The sequence below is a fragment of the Labrus mixtus genome, chromosome 5, assembly GCF_963584025.1.
Source record: "Labrus mixtus chromosome 5, fLabMix1.1, whole genome shotgun sequence".
Taxonomy (NCBI): Eukaryota; Metazoa; Chordata; class Actinopteri; order Labriformes; family Labridae; genus Labrus; species Labrus mixtus.
The window spans coordinates 10884570-10906586 of NC_083616.1; the positions used below are offsets into that span (position 1 = coordinate 10884570).

At 38.8% G+C, this 22017-nt stretch overlaps 2 protein-coding genes across 2 annotated transcripts; both read right to left on the reverse strand.

The window, feature by feature from the left end:
* Positions 1–406: 406 nt before the first annotated feature.
* Positions 407–4551, reverse strand: bnip3la (BCL2 interacting protein 3 like a). Its single transcript, XM_061037770.1, has 6 exons — positions 4443–4551; positions 3054–3327; positions 2876–2957; positions 2676–2782; positions 2439–2588; positions 407–1882 (listed from the first exon to the last, which is right to left on the reverse strand). Exons 1-6 carry the CDS (start codon positions 4492–4494, stop codon positions 1834–1836), a joined length of 714 nt encoding a protein of 237 aa, XP_060893753.1. The 5' UTR covers positions 4495–4551; the 3' UTR covers positions 407–1833.
* A 976-nt stretch (positions 4552–5527) lies between these two features.
* ppp2r2aa (protein phosphatase 2, regulatory subunit B, alpha a) lies at positions 5528–18192 on the reverse strand. Its single transcript, XM_061037771.1, has 10 exons — positions 17892–18192; positions 17468–17545; positions 15484–15581; positions 14698–14863; positions 14428–14540; positions 13678–13855; positions 12698–12862; positions 11563–11732; positions 11268–11359; positions 5528–10889 (listed from the first exon to the last, which is right to left on the reverse strand). Exons 1-10 carry the CDS (start codon positions 17896–17898, stop codon positions 10610–10612), a joined length of 1347 nt encoding a protein of 448 aa, XP_060893754.1. The 5' UTR covers positions 17899–18192; the 3' UTR covers positions 5528–10609.
* Positions 18193–22017: the final 3825 nt, after the last annotated feature.

The following is a 22017-nucleotide window of genomic DNA, read 5'->3' on the forward strand; positions in this document are numbered from 1 at the left end:
TCATTTAATTTTGCCCCATCCTCTCCTCATGCCTGTTTTTGTAATTAAAAAAAATATACAAGGCAGAGATGCTTTGTCTATGTTTGATTTGGAGGATTTATGACACGAAAAAGACATTAGATAAATCTGAGTGGAACTTTTACTTTTGAACATCAAACTGTGGAACTGTCTTTCCTTGAATAAACTACAAACTCAAACAAATAACACTTTTGATTGCTAATGTTAACATAGCTGCATTACCACCTTCTACAAAGGGGAATGAAACTTCCATAGGCAATGATTATTCCTCAGCAGTCAGCTTAAAAACTGACTGCTCGTCAACAATCAAAAGTGCAGAAGCCATATTGATGATATGTGCATTTTATTAGTTATTATGATTTAAATAATTGTGTATTCATATCTCAGCCACTGCATACAGTACAAACTTTATTCAAATTCCAAAACGCTCTGTATTGCACACGGATCAACTGTACATAAGCCTGTTATGGTGACAGTTTATGGGTTAGAATGAGTTATATAATGCATTAAAGCCTGTATGCATGATGTGTGCTCACATTATGGCCAATGGTTTTCCATTCGACTCTATGATGTCATTTAAAAACAATGACAGAAGAATCCTCCAGCCAACATCCACATACAGAACAACATCTATACTTTTTCTACAGACTCTTTACACTGTTTATTGCATGATGTTATGTGAAAGGATTGCACAGTGTAATCTAAATAAAAGTCAGATAACACTCTTTGATGAGGCCCCAGTCAAAACCCTCTTCTTTGCTTGGCTTCAGCAATTAAACAACAGCAAATACACATTACGTACACTGCCACAATGCCATACAATAACAACTATATAATATGCATTAGTATCAATGTATAAACAAATTATACAATGTCAAAAGATATGGGGGCAGATCACAGCTTAGATTATTTTTCACATCTACATCTTTAAATAACTAAACATATTTGAAATTAAAAAAACAGTCTAAGATAAACCACAAATGTGCAGTGGTGAAAGATATTAATTTGGCACATAGCCATTGCTGCTATGGTATGTTAAAGAATATGATATGTTGGCAAAAGGAAAAGAAAACAGCATATGGCCTGGTAAAAAGCCTTTCAGCTTAAGTTCCACTAGCATAGGTTTTCAAACAACCCCACTGAAACATTTTGCAGCTACATACTACATCAGTGTTTAAGCTTTCAAACCTTCAAAAAACAAAGCTTTATGAGTAACTCCCCGGAGTCAACAGGATACAACTTCTACTCTCAGAATATTGTGGAATTTAAAAAACAAATCCCACTGTGCAGCATAATTAGTTTCCCCACCCCAAATAACTGCACCTTGAATGTTTAATTAAAAAAAGATAAGGCAAAACAAGTCCCCACTGTTGCATGAGCCAATTCAATTTGTTGGTACTGTAGGTATGGCGTTGTAGAGATTCAGCTCAGGAGAAAGGCCAGATTTGTCATGACAATTCATCAAAACAAGTAGAGAAACCTCAACCCTGAAGCCACCAGACATCAAATCCTTGTCACACATTTTGGAGTTTAACAGGATGACTAATATTGTTCCGGCTGTGACAGGGTCTGTAATCAACTGGATTTAAGTTGATGACTTAGAACAATGTTGCCCTGTGTCAAAAGGTGATGGAGTGTGGCAACATTACGTCATGTTTATAACTCTATAACTACATCTACAATGTGACAGAAGTCAATGCTGATTAGAGGAGATATGAAGGTTTTACAATAGATGCAGGGACACATCTAAACTACTGGAAGATGGTAGGGAGACTTGGAGAAAGAGAAACATCCAGGCACTGCTTCAACTTCTATTCAGTAGGAGCTGGTGGGGGCTGTGGCAATTCTCTTCCCGATGTACACACTGTGGGGTGATTGGAAAAAGTTAATGAATATATAGCAGTAAAAAAAGATGATACAAAATGACAATCCTGATAATAATGACTCTCATTTCAAGATTTTTTCAAGACATCCAGGTCCTGTAATTATCGGAATTTGGCTTTCAAAAATGTAACTCACAGTGGGAGACTGGGTTAATAATACTGTATAAGCAGTGTATAAGGACGTTTCCACAATACAAACACACATATCTCTTTACCCTACTTGCTGGTTTAATACTCCTGAGGCAATTTAAAAAAGGAGACTCATAAATCAAAGAATAATAAAAGAAGTCCATCTTTCTGATAAAAAAAAATTCTAAACGGAATTATATACTTAATTTGCTGAGACTAAAAAGCAGTGCATTAATACAATCATCCATTCTGTACTGACCCTCTCCTACAGCTCATACTGAGTCACACAAACATTTCCAAAGGCACAGATAAAAAAAATGTTCCAGTTGGGTAAAATAAATATATATATTTTTTTTAATACAGAGCCCTACTGTGCATGACAACAGAACTGCATGAATTCAAACTTACCCAATGCCGAGGGCAAGGATGTGTGAGATGAGTAAGGAAGGGATGAAAACTTTAAGGAATTCAGCAGAGAAGAAGCCCCCTTTCTTCATGACCCCACTCTTTCTCATACTGAGAGAAACTGAACGTTTGGGGTGCCTGAAGTGGAACTCCCTGGGAAGGATAAGAAATGAATGCAAAGTTGGTTTGATATCCTGAACATCTTTAAGTTGATCATTCTGGAAATAAAAGTCAGCTTACTTTGGTGGAATGTTTTCTGGTCTGCTGGACCAATCAGCAACCCAGTCTACTTCTTTGTTCATTAAGATGTCTTCCTCTCTCTCCTGCTCCAGACCTTCTTCCTCTGACTGTACATGTGGCAGTAAAGAAGCCAGTCTTAAGAGTGATTATACAAATGTACAAGAGCCTCAAGAACCCAGTGTTGTTTAATGTTGTTTTACCTGACTATCTCTCGGACTTGGCATTTCCACATCAAAAGTTATCTGACCTTCATCCTGGTCTGGACTTGGTGGCCTGTGAGGACTAAATAAAATATATTAGGGTAAAAAAAACAAGAACTTGTCAACAACAAATACATTTTCTGTGCCTAAAAGAACAAACAATGGCTTGTATTCCTACCTATCGCAGGCAGAGTTACTAGGACTGGATTCATGCTGTGCATCCAGGAGGATCTTTTCCATGTCTCCATTGTGGATAGATGAGGACGACGGCACATGCTCTAGTCCTCCGATAAAGGTTTCATCGCTCTCAGGCACCACTTCCAGGGTCTGCAGAGTTTGACTCATCCCGGCATTTGCATTTATTTGGTCTGCAGCAGGTGCCACTTGCAGGCTGGTATGCATGTTGCCCTGGGCCCCTGTGTTCCCATTTAGCTCTAACTCTACCCAAGAGCCTTGGCACCACAAAAGAGTCAGGAGAAGGGAAGGAAGGAAAATTAGATGTGTTGTGCTTTAAGTGCAATCCAAACAGCAGACTGAATACCACAAAGAAAGCCACCTCTGTTCCCAATCAAAGGAAAACAGCTGACCTACATTTCCTGCACCTCTGACACAGTGCATTTACATGAACTGACTGTGCACTGCATCAATGATAGCATGCATGTCTTTGTGCCACTGCCCCACAAACAGCTTGCACATTTTTTCGAAGCAGGAGGAGGTTATGTAATCTCTTACGGACTGCAGGCTTAGATGAGCACAGAATCACAGACTTAAATAGCCTTACACCTCTTTCAATTAAATATAAAAAAATATATAGGCCTAATGCGTTAAATTCGAAGAAATACACCTTATCACACGATTGCCACATTTATAGAAGATTTTTTTCATCCATGCTGCTCACTTAAGATGGGTTGCATAACAGGAGTGGTGTGTGCGTGTGACCATTTGCCCAGACATGTCGCTGTTCCAGCTGTGATGTTGACACATAAAGCGCACGTCCAGGTTTTGTGTCGGAATAAATGTTTTTTACTTGATGTTTATCGATTCTAATACAAACATTTGTTCTGCCAGTCAGGTGTTTGAATGTATTTTGGATGATGTTAGTCAGCTGGCACCATTGCTAACATCCTACCATTGTCTTCCTTTGGAAATAATATGTAATTACGACGGCTTTCTTCAACTACACATCTACACATGCAATGAGAGTCATATCCCCCGTTACCATACATTTTTTTAAACGAATAAGATACAAATGCAGCGTCTATTTTGCCTTTTGTCCGAAACTTGTTTTCATTTTATCTAGTGCCCGCCCTTCGCCGAGATGTTTACCTGATTGGCTGCCATGCCATCAGTCAAACATATACCACGAAGCAATTGGCTGGCTTGTGGCGACGTCAAACAACATCACCCCCACCCCTTCCACAAGAAGAGGAAATACCAAACCCGATGTAACTTTTACAATAAAATCTGAATTGCACGAACATCATCCAAAGCATTCAAACACTCCTAAGCCTTATCTTAAGCAGACTTTGTAGCGCGGAGGACCAATACAAATGAAGTTGGTACGTACCGTGAAGCCCAGGCTCCTCGTTATTGTTTCGTTGAGCAGCAGGGGTGGACATGTTGACTCCCCAGTTCTAGCGTTCATCAACATGACACGCATACAGACTACAAAGAGCGCATGCGCGGAATTTCGACAGACCGACAGATAGGGGACTAACAGCAGGTTCCAGATCAGTGATGGTCTACTTTTTTTTATTAATCACCATACCCGAGAATAAATACAAATATGGACTATACAACCAAACACAGCATTTTTGCACAACCCTGATTTCCTAATAACAGGATGCAGAGATCTGCTTGACCATTGAGGATGTTTTCCTATATGCGCCTGTGTAGTCTAGGGAACTGATGACTGTAGGAAGGGTGGCCCATATCACTCATTCCTGCTACACATGCCTGACTCACTTAATTATGAATGTTGGGGGGAGAATGTCCATAAGTATTGTTTTCTGTACATTTATAGGGGGTTTGTTCATCCTTCCTTCACACAACTACAAGAGTCTTGTTGGCTGACTAGATTGTATATTTTTATTTAATTTTGTAGAATGAAAAATGTCTTGTGATTTATTTTCACTGTCACATATGAATCGTCACTGTGATTGAAGTGAGGATGAACATGGGCAGACAGAAAATGAGTTCCCTGTGTCACTAACTTGTTCACACTGCTTGGTGCTGAACTCAAGAGGCTGAGGTGGTGGGAGAGTTGAGACAATGGTGGAAAAGTCATTTGCAAAATGCCAAATAAGTAGATCCATAAGCAGTGTCTTTCTAATTAACAGCATCAGTCTTATCATTATAAATCTTTTCTTTATGCATTTATTACACTATTTCAGCACGATTCCTCATACTCCACCAGATTTTATTTGTATAGCACCAATTAATACACTTTACAAAAAGAGCAGGTCCCGGCCGTACTTTTGGTTATAATATTTAAAGAATCCCAACATTAATCCACCATGAACAAAGCACTTAAGCAACATAAGCAAGTAACAGTGGCTGGTAAAACTTGAGTAGAACCAGACTCAGGTTTAACCTCCATCTGCTGCGATTGTGTATTCAAAGCACTAAAAGTACAAAGCAGTTTAATAAGGATTTAGGTTTGAAATTCTTTATTACTTTTCATCTAAATTTTTACTCAATTCCATTTAACAAAAACAAATAAATCTGTACAATGAACCATTTATACTTCACCAAACAGATCACCAAAACTCCCAACAGTCTTTATTTTAAAGCCCCTTAAAAAGAAAGTAATTCATGAAGATCACAAAAATAAAAAGTGCATTTTTGTTTTAACTCCTGTGATACATTAGTCGTGTGTATATAATGCTGCTTTAAGTGGAAAAAAAACATGTAATTCCAGTTCAGACAGTTTGAATGAGAAATATGTTGATGAATGTGCGTAGGGTAAGTTTCTATCACCCCAAAATTCATGTTATTAAAACCATTATATGTCCCTGATGTCTAAAAGGGTCTAACTGTAAATAAGGTTGTTCTTCTAAAAGTCCTGACAAGATGCTTTATTTGGAAGTTACAAGGTAGTGATCACAGAGCAGCAGTAAGTTCCCCTGAGCAGAAAGTTCAAGAAACATATTTGATTATCTTAGTTTTTCTTCATGCTATAAAAAGGCATTAGGGTTCTTCTGAGTACTGCCAAAGCCTCAAACAGCAGCCCTGAACGAGAAGTGAGGGGAGGTGATAAAGATTATTGGTCAGATGTTTTTTTTTATGATGAATGTTAGTGACTGTTATTCATTTAACTCTTCCAGTATGTGATGACCATCTCTGAAGAAAATTGGATGTTTTGAGAGTTATTACCCCCCAAAAGAGAGAGAACATGCCATTTCTGATCCAATACTTTTTTTTTAATATATATATATATATATTTCTCCACTAGACAACACTCCATGTCCACAGATTCTAATAGTTTGGATTATTCCTAACTACAAGATGGGACGATAGTGCCACTAAAGATTAATATGAAATGAGGAAAATAACCAAACACAATCCTGCATTAGATGATAAAGGCTGTTCTCATATGATCGCAAAATAACAAGAAAATAAAGACTAACGACATGTCTCATTAGAGGAGGACATTATGCAGAGCCCTGAGAGAGTGACGCTCAACAGTAGCTTAACACCACCTTTTAGTGGAAGCTGGTCATTTTGGTGGAATCTTACTGATTAGAAATCAGTTTTTTGAAAGAGAGGAGTAGCACAACACCGATCCAGTGGACCAATGAGCTGATTAAATGGCTAAATCTGTGCCAATCAAATGTGTGGATTTATCAACCACTCCAGAAGATAATTGACAGCATGTGACTGAAGAAGGAAGCAGAAAAAGCAGAGCTTTCTTTGAAGTAAATTTTCCATGTAATTTTTCCATGTTTAACTTCCACACAAAATTCAGCAGTGTTCCACAACCGTTCATATTCTCAGGAGAGAAGACATTGTCTAATCAACTGACTCTACTAACTGTTGATTGAAAATTATTAAATGAAGAAAACATGTTGACTAAATGACTCTCATTTAGACCCAAAAGAGTTTCACAGCGAGCAAGAAAATAAAAAAAGATTCATAAAACCATGGCACATAAACAGAACATAAAAGATCCAAATCAAGTCAGAATCAAACTCTGAAGCGTTCAAAAAAAGTCAGACAGAAAACATAAGTTACAGTCAAAAACATGAAAACAGTTAGAGTGCTTATGACTACAGATGTGCTGACACCTGAAAATACTTTTTTTTTTTTTTTTCTTTCTTCCATCCAGAGTGAGAAATAAAACACTTCTTTGATGTCACAAAAAGTCTTGAGCTTTTAAAGAAACACCTTGCCAGAATGAACATGTCCCCAAGTCAAAGAAGTTACCGGATCAGGCAACCGTCCATCTATAATCAATCTGAGACAGTTTAAGAAACTACAGTGATCAGACTGTAATCCTACTGCCTTCATTATACAAAAATAAATCTATAGTGATTATTTTACTTTTATCAGGAACAGTACAAAACATTAAAAAAAATGGAAACTAAACTAAATTCAGAGATTAGAGCAGTCCATCTATTAACAACAACACAAGCTGGCAGCCTCAGTACACGAGAGAATGAGGCTACATCCCCACATTATGCCCATCCACATAGAAAAGCTTTTGTCCTGAGCTTTTACAAATGATCTTTTAATTCAAATTAAATATGAGATCGGTAACTTTGGCAGAAAGAGCCGACATTCAACTCCCCCCCACCCCCACACCCAAAAAAAACCTGAAAAATGTGTGTGCTGCTATTAGTGAGCGATAAAGGACAACTGAAGTGTAGAAAATAAACCAGTGGTTGGTTCATAATTATGAGTACGCTGTGGACTAGGGTCAGCAGGAATGCAATTCTACTCCATTTGTGGAGAATAAGCTTCAACATGATAAAACACCAGAGTTGTCCTTTAAAGGGATACTTCACCCATTTGCATTAAGCTTTGTATCATTAGAAACCTGGTAGTATTTTTGAATGGCCGTACATCCCGCCCTCATTTTCCCCTGAGATGGGAAAGATCCGTATTTACTTTCTGAAAAGGAGCCTCCAATGATGCAAAAATCGTCATTTTGCGTCATCGGAGGCTGCTCTGGTGAGAGGGGAAGAAACTACAGTACATCGCTAGTTCCTCATGTTTTCAACCCGCCCACTGAAGCTACAGACCTATCACAGATCAGTGGGTGGGACGTCACTACCAGAATCGAAACTCAACGTCCCCCATATTGCTTGGTAGCTATGCTAACAGGCTCTGTGGAGAAAGTTGAGAAGAACAAAAGTATGGTAAAAGTATGTTTCAACTTCAAACTGATATGGATGAAGGGGATTTTGAAGGTCTTGTGCTCGATTGGGATGCACGTGGCTATCTCTACGAGCCTCAATATAGCAAACTGCTGCCGGCAGTCAGGTCTCTCGCCGACTGTCGGCGGCGGTGAGAACGAGGAGCACAGGCCGGCTCGAGCTGGGGCCGACTGGTAGTGTCGGTGCTCTCACTGTTTGCCTTTGGACACAGACATAGAGTTTGTTTGCTGCCCTGAATTTCCAAGATGCCAATTCCTTCTGGAAGAAATCTTGTAATCAGTTGAGGAAACGGCCTCATGTGTTGTAGTAAATGTCTGTAAATGGAAGACCCTAGCTTCAGTGGGAGTGGCCTGCGGTGCTGTGCATTCTGGGAGTTGTTGTCTTTCATCTACATGAGCCAAAAATACACTTTCTGCCTTTTCTCGGTCAAGAGGGCACCAACCTCAAAATTGATTTCACATTTCTACTACATACAGGTGCATCTCAATAAATGAGAATATCATGGATAAGTTCATTTATTTCAGTAATTGTGAAAGGTGAAATGTTTATATATTGTGGATTAATTACAGACAAGTCAACTATTTCAAGCCTTTATTTGTTTTAATCTTGATGATTGTGGCTTACAGCTCATGAAAACCCAAAAATTTAGTATCTCAGAAAATTAGAATATCGTGAAAAGTTCAATATTGTAGACTCAAGGTGTCACACTCTAATCAGCTAATCAATCTACAAAGGTTTCCTGAGCCTTTAAATGGTCTCTCAGTCCAGTTCAGTAGGCTTCACAATCATGGGGTAGACTGCTGACTTGACAGTTTTGTAGAAGACGGTCATTGATGCCCTCCTCAAGGAGGGTAAGACTCAAGCAACAGGGATAATTGCAAACTTTAAAGGATTGTCAAGCTAAGGCCATTCAAAAATTTGGGGGAGCTTCACAAGGAGTGGACTGAGGCAGGAGTCAGTGCATCAAGAGCCACCACGCACAGACGTATCCAGGACATGAGCTACAACTGTTGCATTTCTCGTGTCAAGCCACCTCTGAACCAGAGACAACGTCTTACCTGGGCTAAGGAGAAAAAGAACTGGTCTGTCGCTCAGTGTTCCGAAGTTCTCTTATCAGATGAAAACGCTTCCTTCTGCTTACAAGCTATATGGTGATGCGGATTTAATTTTCCAGCCGGACTTGGCACCTGCCCACACTGCCAAAAGTACCAATACCTGATTTAATGACCATGGGATTACTGTGCTTGATTGGCCAGAACCCCATAGAAAATGTATGGGGTATTGTCAAGAGGAAGATGAGAGACACGAGACCCAAGAAAACCCGAGCAGTGTCACAGGCTGATCGACGCCATGCCACGCCGCATTGATGCAGTGATTAATTCAAAAGGAGCCCCAACAGAGTACATATACAAGAACATACTTTTCAGAAGGCTGACATTTCTGTATTAAATTGTTTTTTTTTTTTTTACTGGTCTAAGGTAATATTCTAATTTTCTGAGATACTGATTTTTGGGTTTTCATGAGCTGTAAACCATAATCATCAAGATTAAAACAAAAGCTTTAAATATTTCACTGTGTGTGTAGTTAATCAACAACATGTATACATTTCACTTTTTAAATTGAATTACTGAAATAAATTGAATTTTCCATGATATTCTAATTTATTGAGATGCACCTGTATATGACCCCGTTTCAATACAAATTCATGTTTTAACGGGTGAAGTGTCCCTTTAACTGCACATACATACCGTGACATGTGAAAGAAGTGGTCAGTGAACTTGGCAACTTGACAAATACTTGGGGCAAATATGGAGTGTTGATATCTTGCATTAGCTGTGTTTCAGGCCAATAAGAAGGAGCTTGGTGACAAAGCAAATAAAAGGTAGACAGAATTTCTTATTCAAACGAATCTAGCATGGTAGCTACTAAAACTTGAAACAATTGGTAGCTATTGCATACAATATATCATTTCTGAATGGCACAAAAGAATAAAGAAAGAAACATTTTCCCTTTGGTTTGGGATGTAGTGGAGTAGCAAAAACATTAGCCTGCTGAATGGAGAGTTCCTGCTGGAGAAAATTAAAGATAATAAATCCAAAGTTCTGGTCTCAGTACCACAAACTCTGACTGCTTTTTTTTTTTTTTAATAGACATGGAAATTGTGCTTGTGAAACCTTCTTGGACTAACAGTGTTAATGCCACTGTTTGTTGTTGATGGACTAAATCTCTCTAAAATCACCAAGTGTAGATCATTTTAAAACTTGGGATTTAGCCACAGATGGAAAGATATTGTTTGAATGTAGGAAGAAGAGCATTGAGCCTGACAGAAACTGGGATCTGAGCCGTTTAACAAAAGCTAGTTTAGTTTCTCCTCGAATATGTACAGATTGTTGGTGGTGGCGACCGCAATGATGTTGTCCAGAGGATGCCAGGCAGTGTGCAGGATCTTCTTGTTAAAGTCCAGACTGTCTACACTGATCTCATCCTTTTTGCGCTTCCCACCTGTGCTTACTTTGCGAGGTTTCAGGACCGATCGAGGCTTGCCGTTCTCCCGTGACGCCTCTAGAGTTACGTCCTGCCGATAGCCTCGGTCAAACATCCTGAAGAAGTTGTTGTAGGATCCCGTCATCACAACGCTGCAGGGAGACAGAGTACGAGTCAGTGATAGTAAACCACATTATAATTTTAAGAGATCATTTATTAAAAACACATGATATATTGTCCTGTAGGGAATTCCCCTCTACCACCAAACCACACCATGTGCAGCCTTCTGCTCTGAGCAGATAACCAAAGTAATTGATAAGGTTTGATAAGGCTTGCTCGTTTCAGCTGCTTCAAACAAGAGTCAGCCCAAAACACTTACATGCATCATGTAAATGTGAAATGTGGGGTATTCCTAAGGCAATATCAGGAAATGAGGCTTGGCTTTATCAAATTGAATTTTTTCTTTAACAATGCTGATATCTACCAGAGAAACAACATTATTTATTTTTTAAACCCTGATACAAACTCACCTGTCGTTCCCGTTCCAACAGCACTCGAACTTGTCAAAGATGCAGTCATTCTCATAAAGTGAACACAACTTACTCCTGAGATATTCATGCACCTGTTGAAGGAAAAAGATGGAGAGGTGTTGCATTTATAATCAAGTCGTGTGCAGGAGTGAAAATAACATTTCAATGTGACCTCTGTAAAACAGCGCCCTCTGGTTGAGTGGCCATAGAACTATGACCACCCTTACAATCCTCCCAAAATAAACAGATGCAAAAATCAGTGAACTTTGGTTTAAATACAGCAAAGGTAACAAACCTGATATGTCTCTACTGGCCGGGTTTCCATGTTGAGATCCCAGATTTTGACGGACAGGTAGTCGCGGGTCATCAGGTAACGTCCACTGTGGCTGAACTTCACATCAGAGATCGATGAGATGATTTCAGAGAAGAATGAACGATTGTTTGGATCCTCTGGCTCTTCAAACACTGAAATTAATACAAAGAATGGAGGTTTTTAGTTTGCCCAATTTTATAAACAGCTGTGTAAGAGTAATGCATTAACACATACAATTAGTTTTGATCAATGGAGGAATGTACTTAATAATCAGTTTGTTTTTAATGAGTGTGGAGGGCACTTGCAAACATTCATACAATAACATAAAGGCCAAAGGCTGTTTTTTTCTCTTCCAGTTTTATAGGCTTGAGAAGCCTCTGTTCTTATTCATTAATTCATCTTCAACACATTTAGCTCTTACTGCGGCAACTCACTTTGAATTACTCTAAAGAGCTTAAACTTTTGCTGTCTGTACAACTGCATGAATGAAGACTGTCATTCTTCATGACCCACTTTCTGGGACACGAGATCTGGTGTTTGAAATTTCGCTAATAAGACTTCTCTTCAGGAAAGTGTAGGTCAGAGGTCAGCACTGCTGCCTCTGAACAAACAGAGACGTTGGCTGTAATGAGGCTCAAACCAGGGACTTCCTTCTGCAAAGATGTTCCTCTATTCTTACAAACATATGGTTAAGATAAGTGATGTTGACACAACCTTTCACCTCCTGCTCACACAGGTGTATGGTGCTAACCAATTAAGATTTCTCAGGAAACCGTAGGTTCAGTTACAGGAGATTTTTCGACAGATGCTGCCACCCAGCTGATAGAAAAGCTATGATAAATAGAAATGTATTGGATTTGAGTGCAATTATAGTTAACATGCACTTTGATGGATAAATACACTATTGCCAATGCTCTCTATGGAAAAAACTGGCCACAACTACAGCAGTTCACTAGGGATTTTTGGGCAATTGGTAAAACATTATAGCACTGTCTTTCAACTAAAGCAGCCCGCTTAATTTTCCTACAGGAAAAATAACCAGTTCTACATTCACCGTCAACTGGTTCAACTTGAACTCAAAAGCTCCATTTCAGGCACACAACATTGATTAGCTTACATTTGGAGTGCTGGTCACACAGTGCAGCTGCCCTCATGTCACACAGGCGGATGGTGCCTTTACTGCTACTGTAGACAAAAGTGTTGCATTGGTTTGGGTGGAACTCGGCTGCTGTGATCACCTCAGTCAACTCCTCCATGTTGGCTGGCTTAATATCAACAATATCTGAGAAGTGAGGTTAAGGTCAAAATAAGAGTTTCTAGTCATCTAACAAGTAAAAAGGTAATCTTCCATTTTCCCAGTGGCAGATGGGTTTTACAAATCTCTGGGTCTAAAAATATTGATTTTAGGTGGTTAATTCAGTTTAAAAAAGGTTTAAGATCTGTGAACTAGTTCAATGTCAACATTGACACAACCTGTATCTATAAAGATAAATTGCAAAGTAGCATTTGTTCAATTAACTTTTTAAAATGTTACAGCCCCAACGTGAAGACATTCTCTTTGCTTTAGGAACATCTAGTGGTTGAATTTAATATTACACCGTTACACACAAATTGTTACTAATTTCAAGTCTGTTTTAAACAATTCTTTGTGGTTTTATTGTTATAACTTAACAACTAAAACTGGATTTTAAAAAATTGTCTTGACATTGATTGGGCTTTGGTATTTCTGCAGGCACTGAGTAATGCTGTCTGGATGTTCCAAATTTGATTGGCATTTGAACATGATGCATTCAGGGAATCATAATCTGACAGCGAGTCAGAGCAAAGAACAAACTCATGAAAAAGTAAACCCTTACAAAATTATGTTCAGTCAAAACTTTCTGCCAGTTTGACAATTTATCTTAATTATAAACTGAAAACCAACTGCATATACACATTTCAACATTAAATATCAGTACTGGCTAAAAGTAATTCACAGTAAAGATTACATTCTTGCTTTGCCACACTCAAGGTATTTTGGAATAAAGATGGTGATGTATAATCAAGAAGGAGAAAGATGTTGACTATGAGAAATCATAGATCAAAATGAAAGGATACTAAAGCTGCGGTCATTGATCTCCAGGTTCCAGAGGTTAACGCGCAGGTCATCTGCAGACAGGTAGGTCTCACAGTCGCTGTTGACTGAGATGGAGTTGATATGGTATGTGTGAGCATTCGAAAAGACTCTTCTTGGGCTGGCTTCCACCATCAAATCCATTGGCATGAATACTGGAACCTGAAGAGAGGAGGAGGGGGGGTCAGAATCATCTCATTTTCAGGCTAAAAACTTTTTTTCTTTTAAATTATACAGTATCAGACAGCTTTCTTTTAAATTAAGAGAGAAAGGTTAAGCCTCATTGCTTAATATTAGTCTGTTAAAATAATTATGTGTAAGCAAACAATGATTATAAAGATGTATTATTCCTGAAACTATCAGGATGCACTTAAAAAAAAAAAAGTACAACTTAGGTATAACTTATTACATTAAGTGCTGCATTAGTTATGGTTTGTATAGTGTGTTATAATAATGTTATAGTTAAAAGTGTCTTTTTTGAAGGAAAGAAATGCAAACATGCCTGCTTAACATCTGCATGAAACATCTGCTAACCCTAACCCTAGAAAATAAATGACACCTTAAAGACAGGTCCTTCAAGATTTTATAAAACTGTTGAGGAGAAATTACACATAACTATCCTATAATTCCATTAAAGAGAGTATAACACAATTAGTCGTAATCAAACCTGGTTAATACAATAATTAATGAATTCAATTTTCATCATTACTGGGACAGATGTAAAGTATACACACCCGCAGTGTGTTGACCGTGTGGAAATCTCTGTATCTTCCATCTTCCTCCTTCAAATTGTAGCCCTCTGGTCTCTTGTCACGCTCACTAATTTTCCACAGCTTTATGGTTTTGTCTGGTGATGAAAAAAGAGCAGATATTGTGGGAAGGTCTTTGGTGATTGACGGAACTTCATAAATTAACAGCATCTGCTGCCACATCACGCCTCAGATGAAAAGGAGTTTTGTATTCCTCATACAGTGAGTATAATCTGAATTAATTTGTTTGCTAACCATTGGTAGACAAAAGAAACTGTGCTGCGTTCTGCTGAGGCAGCCATCGAATCTTGTTGATCTTCTCCTCGATCTCGAGGCTTTTCAGGTAGTCGAACTCCGGCTCGTGGCTCTGGAAGGTGCTGTAAACATTGTACTCTCCTCGACACTGTGGCTGATTCTTACTCTGAACAATGACAGACATGAGAGTCGAGTTTTAGTGTTATTAAAGGTGAAAATATGAGAGCAAGAGTAAACATTTCAACTCAACTTTCAACAGATGCCGATTTTGTTATTGCCAGGTTTATTTTTTTTGCTGAAATTCTTATTTTAAATGTACAGCCATCATGGCAACCATTCTATAATCTAATTTGAAAAACAATGGTGTCATAGGAAGTAAAAATTTGAACTTTCAAGATACCAGAATTTTAAGCAGCACTAAATAACTCTTTCAATACCAAAATGTCTTATATTGTTAGTAGCAATAAAAGGCACAATAACTAGACATCTTCCTTTGAGCTCAGTCAGTAGAGGTAATGTGATACATTGCTCAAAGCACTAGTTGCTGGTTCGACTTGGTGAATGTCATCCCAACCCTTTCCCGCTACATTTCCTGTCACTTTTCAGCTGTCCTATCAAATATAGGCAGGCAAAAGAGAAAAAAAATAATAAGATGAATTGACTGATCACTGATCTAAATCACTCCCTTACCTCACAGCTTTGGGTCGAAAATCTGGTTGTTAAACATTTTTTAAGAGATCTGGTGCTTATACATTTAGTACAGTCAGATGAAACATCAAAACTTACCTCTGGTTCCTGCTGAAAGATGACAACACGGCCCCCCTTGTCCCCAGTGGCAAGCAGCTCCCCAGAGTGGTTGAATTCAACAGTGGATATGATGTCAGCTGTCAACAAAGTTATTAGATTAATATCAAATCATTTTTTTTACTTAGACCTTTTTTCCCCAGTTATCACGTGTCTGACTTCATAAATTACATTTTTGTTCAAGGGGAAAATACTTTTATTTTGTATCTGGTTAAACATTTCACTTCCAGATAATGAGGCACAACATTGTTATAGCAGTGTTTAAAAAGATGTAACATTTGCTCCTGGTCTGGCCACCTATGATGAGTGAAAACCACATCAACCATGAAAACACAACAAAGCATTGACGGACATGTGCTGTTTAAATACACGACAATGTGCTAGTGCAATGGAACTTTAAGTCAACTAAACACTTGCTATGTGCAGCTATTCAGCACTTTAAAATCGACAAGCATTCTCATCAAATCCCACAAAAGAACAATCAATCCCTGTTTACAGGCTGGCACTATTCTGAGCGAGAGCAATCCTTAATATAGACTGTGGTGTTGTTCCTCCTTTAACATAGCACACAAAGCGCCTGATACGACCTGACTCCATGCAAAGTCTCATCCAAAGAAAAAGCAGACAGAGTGAAGGAGACTCAAATAAAACTACAACACTATTGTAGTGTGGTGTTTACAGCCCATACACTGCTATGTATTGACACAAGGAGAGGCTCACATTCATACTGGTTCTCAGTTACAGCTTACTGTAAACAGCGGTGTAGTCTTTTCCACACAAATAAGTTCAGCATGTACTGTAAACATACCTGTGTAAGGTAATTTTGAATTTATTGTGGACAATGGGAAAGAGCTGGTTACATTAAATCCCTAGTCTTTCTATTATTATGGAGGTAACATAGCCTGAGCTGCATATATCAAACTGCATTTTGCACCTGTATATTTGCACACTTGACTGCTTTTGTTATCATAATTCTTTATTTATCTATCATACTATGCACTGGCAGAGCTAGTATTTTGTACTGTTATCTATGAGTAACAGCTACTTATGCACATCCTACCTACATCCATACCACTTTTTTATCCTGGCTATGTATTGTGGGCTCATGTTTTTTGTATGGGTGGGATATGTATGTATATATGTGTTGTGTTGTGTGTTTGTATGTATGCTGGCTGCTGGAACACCTACATTTCCCTGCTGGGATGAATAAAGTATATCTTATCTTATAACTTTGTAATGTAAAAATCATCAACCCTGTGAGCTTATATTGCACTTATTCGGATACATTTTCCCGTGTACCATGTTAAAATCATCAACCACAATGGAAGGGTCAGACTCTAAGTTCTCCTGATGGTTTATCTTTCATCAGAAAAGTAACTTTCCAATCACAGACATGCTTGTCAGCCAAGACTTTATTGGGAACTAAAATTTAGTAATGAAGAAGTCAAACAAATCCGATGTTAAATTGGTTATCCTCACAAACAAGTTAAAATATAAGACACATGAAATATAAAACATGCCTTGATACAGATATCGATAAGGGGATAATTTCATGTTTTGGCTCGACACTAAAGTGTAACATACTAGCTTTTAAACTAACCTGCAAACTGATGCTCAACATTATAAACCAATTCAATGACTTCTTGTCTTGTCCTGCATAGATAACAAACAAAAACCTGAAACCTTCCCACCATGCAAACATTACATTAAACATACACAGAGGGATGGAAAAGGTTTGCAGCCTTTCTAAAAAAAAAATAGCATGGTAGTCATCCTTCCCCTAGTTTTAATAGTCGGAAACTTCTCAACTTTAACACCAATGACGTTTTCACTTTGGTGCGAACAGGTAAGATCTCATAAAACTGCACATCAATGGATATCTAACAGTTAGCATCAGGTGCTAACTTAAAAACAAGCATGCACAGGATGCCAAAGCCACTGTTCAGTGACCACCACATGGACTTACCTTCAGCGACTTCATCATCTATTGCTCCTTTGACTTGGGAAAAGCACCACTGCACATCACTGTTCCCACCACCGGCCCCTGCAAAGAGAAACAATCCCCAGGTTTCACCACACCTCCACAAGACACAACTTTACACGCGTTAGCCTGGTGCTAATGTAGCAGAACTACACACAGGAGGTAAAAGGCAGATTGTAGCTTGATACTAATCACGCAATACACAGCAGCAAATTATCATGCATGTGCACTAGTTTAAGGACGTTTGTAATGCATAATGTTCACTTTCACGCTCTCAGCTGCAAACAGTAGCATAGCTTGCAGGCTAACTTGGTGCTACTGAGACGAGCCCGTCGTGTGAGCTCAGCGGGATAATGTAGATAAATATTCAACCTCGCACACACTGACACTGTTTTCTGTTGCGTTTTACCTGCCATGGTGAGAGACTCAAGCAGAGAGTCTCTGTAGCGGGCTCGGGCCCTACAGGCAGAGTAGTGCTGACCCGGGTCGGCTCGGTCGGGTCTGTCCGAGCAGAATAAACCTCTCAAGTGTTTCTACTTAACTCAAAAGAGTCCACGTCCAATCAGTACTCGCAGTATTTAACCGTCTTCAGCTAAATAAAAGGAAGACTTGCAGACCTCGACAGTGAATTTCAGACTTTGCACTCTACTTTGAGATTTCCCTCGTCTCTCTGCCTCTCCCAGCGTTACGATTTCAAAATGGCGCAGCGCGGGCGGCGTTCATCAGCGAGCATCTGACAGACAGCGACGAGGGCTCATTAAACACTTTACACCTGAAACACTCCTGAACTGTTAAATACTTTTTTTTTTTTTTTTACTTTACCCGGAGCCCCAATTAGCATTTGATTTGAAGTAAGAATATTTTTTTAAAATTTAAATTATAATGACTTTAAAGAAAATCTTGTCGCAGCTTAAACCCCGCCCGTGTGGATGGTTATAGGGGATACATTGAACTAACCAACGCACACGGTTAGTTCTTCATGTCAAAAGGATAACTGTATTTAATACGAAAAATATGTTTACTAATATTTTACATTTACAATACATATTTTGCAGTCATTTCAAATGACCAACATGTCAATCATAATTTTTTGTTACTTTTGTGTTGATAATATTAACAGTATATCACTTCCGGAGTTAAAAAAAATGAAGCCAATGCGGAAGTGTGCAGAACCTGCAGTCCGTCGAGTGTCCGCTTGAGGCGGGTTGCAGAAGTACCGGAAGTAACATACACACGCGTTCAAAAATACATTTTTTTCAGCAGAAATGTACATGTTTACAGCCAAGTTAAAAAACAAACAAATTGGTCTGATTAGGTCATGTCTCTATCTGCACACAGTGTTTAGGGGGTGAATTTTCTGATAACTCTTCCGCTTTGATTTTATGAAGGGTAAGCATAATGTTTTATTTGTTTATTTAACAGGGACACATGCAATGAACATGGCTTCATATGTAAAATACAAAGTAGATGCCATTGCATACAGGATTCTAGCTGTAGCTTATTTTCAACCCCTGTCCCTGACCGGGCTTGCATCAAAACAGAATCATAACACTTAAATAAATACAGAAACAGTAAAGTTATACAAATATAGACATTATAACCTTAATTTACAATAAGGTGACGTGATTGGCGGGCAGGCGTGGTGTCCCTGTTTGTTAGGAGGCTTAAAACACGCCTGTCATTGGGTTGACTGAAAGTGAGACAGTATTTCCAGCAAGACGACAGTCATCGATGGGCTGCCAAAGCCCCCTTCAGTAACAGATGGCTGACATCACTCAGGCTTTTCCATTAATATTTACACTTACATAAAGCACCCATTATACACAACAGACAAAAAGCTATGTGGCACTTTTCTTTTGTGTGTATTTGGAGGTTGCCACCCTGAAATGGCCAGGCCCTGGTCTAGGCACCTTATAAACCGTTTATATTACATCTCTTTAGGCCTTTTACTTAATTGTTTGACTTGTTAAAAATTGGAAAAGCTGGATCTATTTATACAAACGTCAAAGTACAATAGGACAAAGTGGCAATGATTCAGCATACCCGATATGAGGTCCATGAAACTCAAAGTTACTAAATGTAATTCAGCCATCACTATCTGCTGCTCATGATTGTTTTCATGACCCCTTTTCCACAGGGAGACCCCATTTCTGGTAATTTTAGCAAACACAGATTTATTTGGGATAATGCATTATGCAACACGTTATGCAACACGTTATACAACGCCATAATGAAGCCCTTAAAACGACATTTTTCATCTACATGACAGGATCTGCAGATATGTATTCCTAAAACAAGGTCATCAGGTAATTTCTGTGCATATTATGATTTGATGGCATATTGCCAACCAAATTTGCACCCATCAGTATATAGACATATACCCGTCCAATAGTTCATAGCACTTTTAAAATTACAACAAAACAGTAATACTATACTTGTAACCCCTGGGTTGTTGTTGTCTGCCTGATATAGAACAGATTTGTTTTACAATTTCATTCAGTTGAAATTATTAAGCAAAGAAACAGCTGCAATGCCTTATTTACACCAACATTCTTGTCTAACTTTACATGTGCTTACCAAGGGGGGAAAAGGCTACCTAGAAAGCTTTATCATTCAAGAATACAATAATGTATTTGTACAAAACCATAAAGATATGTTCCAAAGCTTCAATGTGAACCTTTTGCAAACATCACAGTTTCTAGATTGCAAATAAAATCACTGTTAACAAACACATTTGATGCAATCTGGCCTGTTTGGTAGAGTTTCCCTGTAGACTTGCCATAAATATGCCGTATATGCTTGCTACAGAATGATACATAAAACTGCTTGGAAGCTGTGATAATTTATAGGGCAGAGTTTGAATTAAAAACAGAAACAAACAAGGTGACTCCAGCTTTTATGTTTGTAGGAGACATTAATGATTTATAGGAAGTGCATAGACCACAAGTCCCTGAAAATCTGCCTGATCTCTGTCATTAATGAGCTCCAGGCATGTGAACAGGCTCCTCTGTTAGTCTTTTTACTTCCCCACCATGAAATAAGTGGTCCATCTGGCAAGTAGCAAAGCACCAAACAGCACTGTGTAGCTGAAGAGAACAAATTTAAGGATTTCCTTGAAAGTCCGGAGGAAGCGGATAACCAAGGGCTCGACTTCCAGATCCAGATGGAACTGCTGCGTCTTCTGTCTGTGACCAGGTTGAATTAGGTATCCCATGTTTTCACCTCGACCCATTCTGCCAAACACACACATTTGTCAAACATAACAAGAGAATACAACAGAATAGAAACTTCAATGTATGTCAAAGAGGACTCTCTGAAAGCTTGTAAAATCACAACCCATAACAATATACACATAACAGCAAAGACAGAATAAATACTGAGGTCAGAAAAATCTAATTGTTCCTTGCATTGAACTATTCAATTTGCTGCACCCACAGAGGAGCTGCAGTAGAAGCTGAAGTTTTTAAACACTGTAAATAATTGATCTGTCTAAATGGGTCCCCTATTGATCTGTTTTTATATAGTCACAATGTTGAACATCTTCCACAGTCACTTCTGATTATTTATGACTGTCCTAACTGATGACATTTAAACAGACACACACTGAGTACGTTTTTGTGTGTGCTTTGCCGAAGTTATTCGCAGGCTGAGAAGTTAAACGCGTAAATAAGAGCCATGATAGAGTCAGGATAATTGTGCTGATCAAAGTAATGTTTTTGTTTTGTAAGTTGTATTATTTACACATGTACATTTGTTGTACAGGTATAGATTAACAGACCAAAACGAAAGCAGACCGGATTTGATCATATATGAATCATAAACATTTTCAAGATTTATCTGGAAAAATGAATAAATCATACCTTGGTGTTGTTTTTTGCAGGGCAGTAACAGGTCAGAGAGTGGACTCCTATGCTCAGCCCTGAAATCCAAGTTGATGTGTGCTGCTTTGAGCCTTTCAAGCCCTCCTGGCAGAGGAGGAGCCAAGAGCAATAACTGATCACAGGGATCTGAATCCCCTGAGGTTGATCTAATGGGAGTTTAAGTCTGCAGTGCACCTGCTCCTCCAACAGACAAACTGAAGTGTTAGATTGTATGCAAAACCACCAGAGTTAAGTCTTTGCTGGTACATAGAATCAAGCATTTCCCATGTCTTCTAGCCTATCAACTTGAAGGAGGACATTGACATAGATTTACCCAAGTTAGTTCCCCAAAATATCCGAGTGCTGTCAGCAGGTCTCCAGTGTAGGGCACGGAGAAGATATTGACTGAAACAGAGATCAAACACCCTCCTGCAGCACTGTTATCCTCTACCGGAACATGAAGCAAATGGCCTCCTAATTCAATCAGTGTCATGCGCTGTCAAATCATGGGCTGCCGTGGGCATAGCTCTCCAGACAGCACAGGGCCATTACCGGCTGATCAGGGGGCCTGTTACTGTGCTAATTGCTCCTTCAGAGAGCTGGATCACTGATGACGGATACACTCCCATCTCTGCTTGTTTCTGCTCATCATGTCCACAATCAGCTTGCCTTTCT

Coding starts and splice junctions, on each gene's coding strand:
- bnip3la (XM_061037770.1), bottom strand. CDS start 4,494: ATGTCCACCCCTGCTGCTCAACGAAACAATAACGAGGAGCCTGGGCTT. Junction 2,783..2,875: donor CAAGTCCGAGAGATAGTCAG/GTAAAACAACAT, acceptor CCACATGTACAG/TCAGAGGAAGAAGGTCTGGA. Junction 2,589..2,675: donor CCAGAAAACATTCCACCAAA/GTAAGCTGACTT, acceptor TATCCTTCCCAG/GGAGTTCCACTTCAGGCACC.
- ppp2r2aa (XM_061037771.1), bottom strand. Junction 15,582..17,467: donor AGATGATGAAGTCGCTGAAG/GTAAGTCCATGT, acceptor CTTTGTTGACAG/CTGACATCATATCCACTGTT. Junction 11,360..11,562: donor GGCCAGTAGAGACATATCAG/GTTTGTTACCTT, acceptor TTCCTTCAACAG/GTGCATGAATATCTCAGGAG.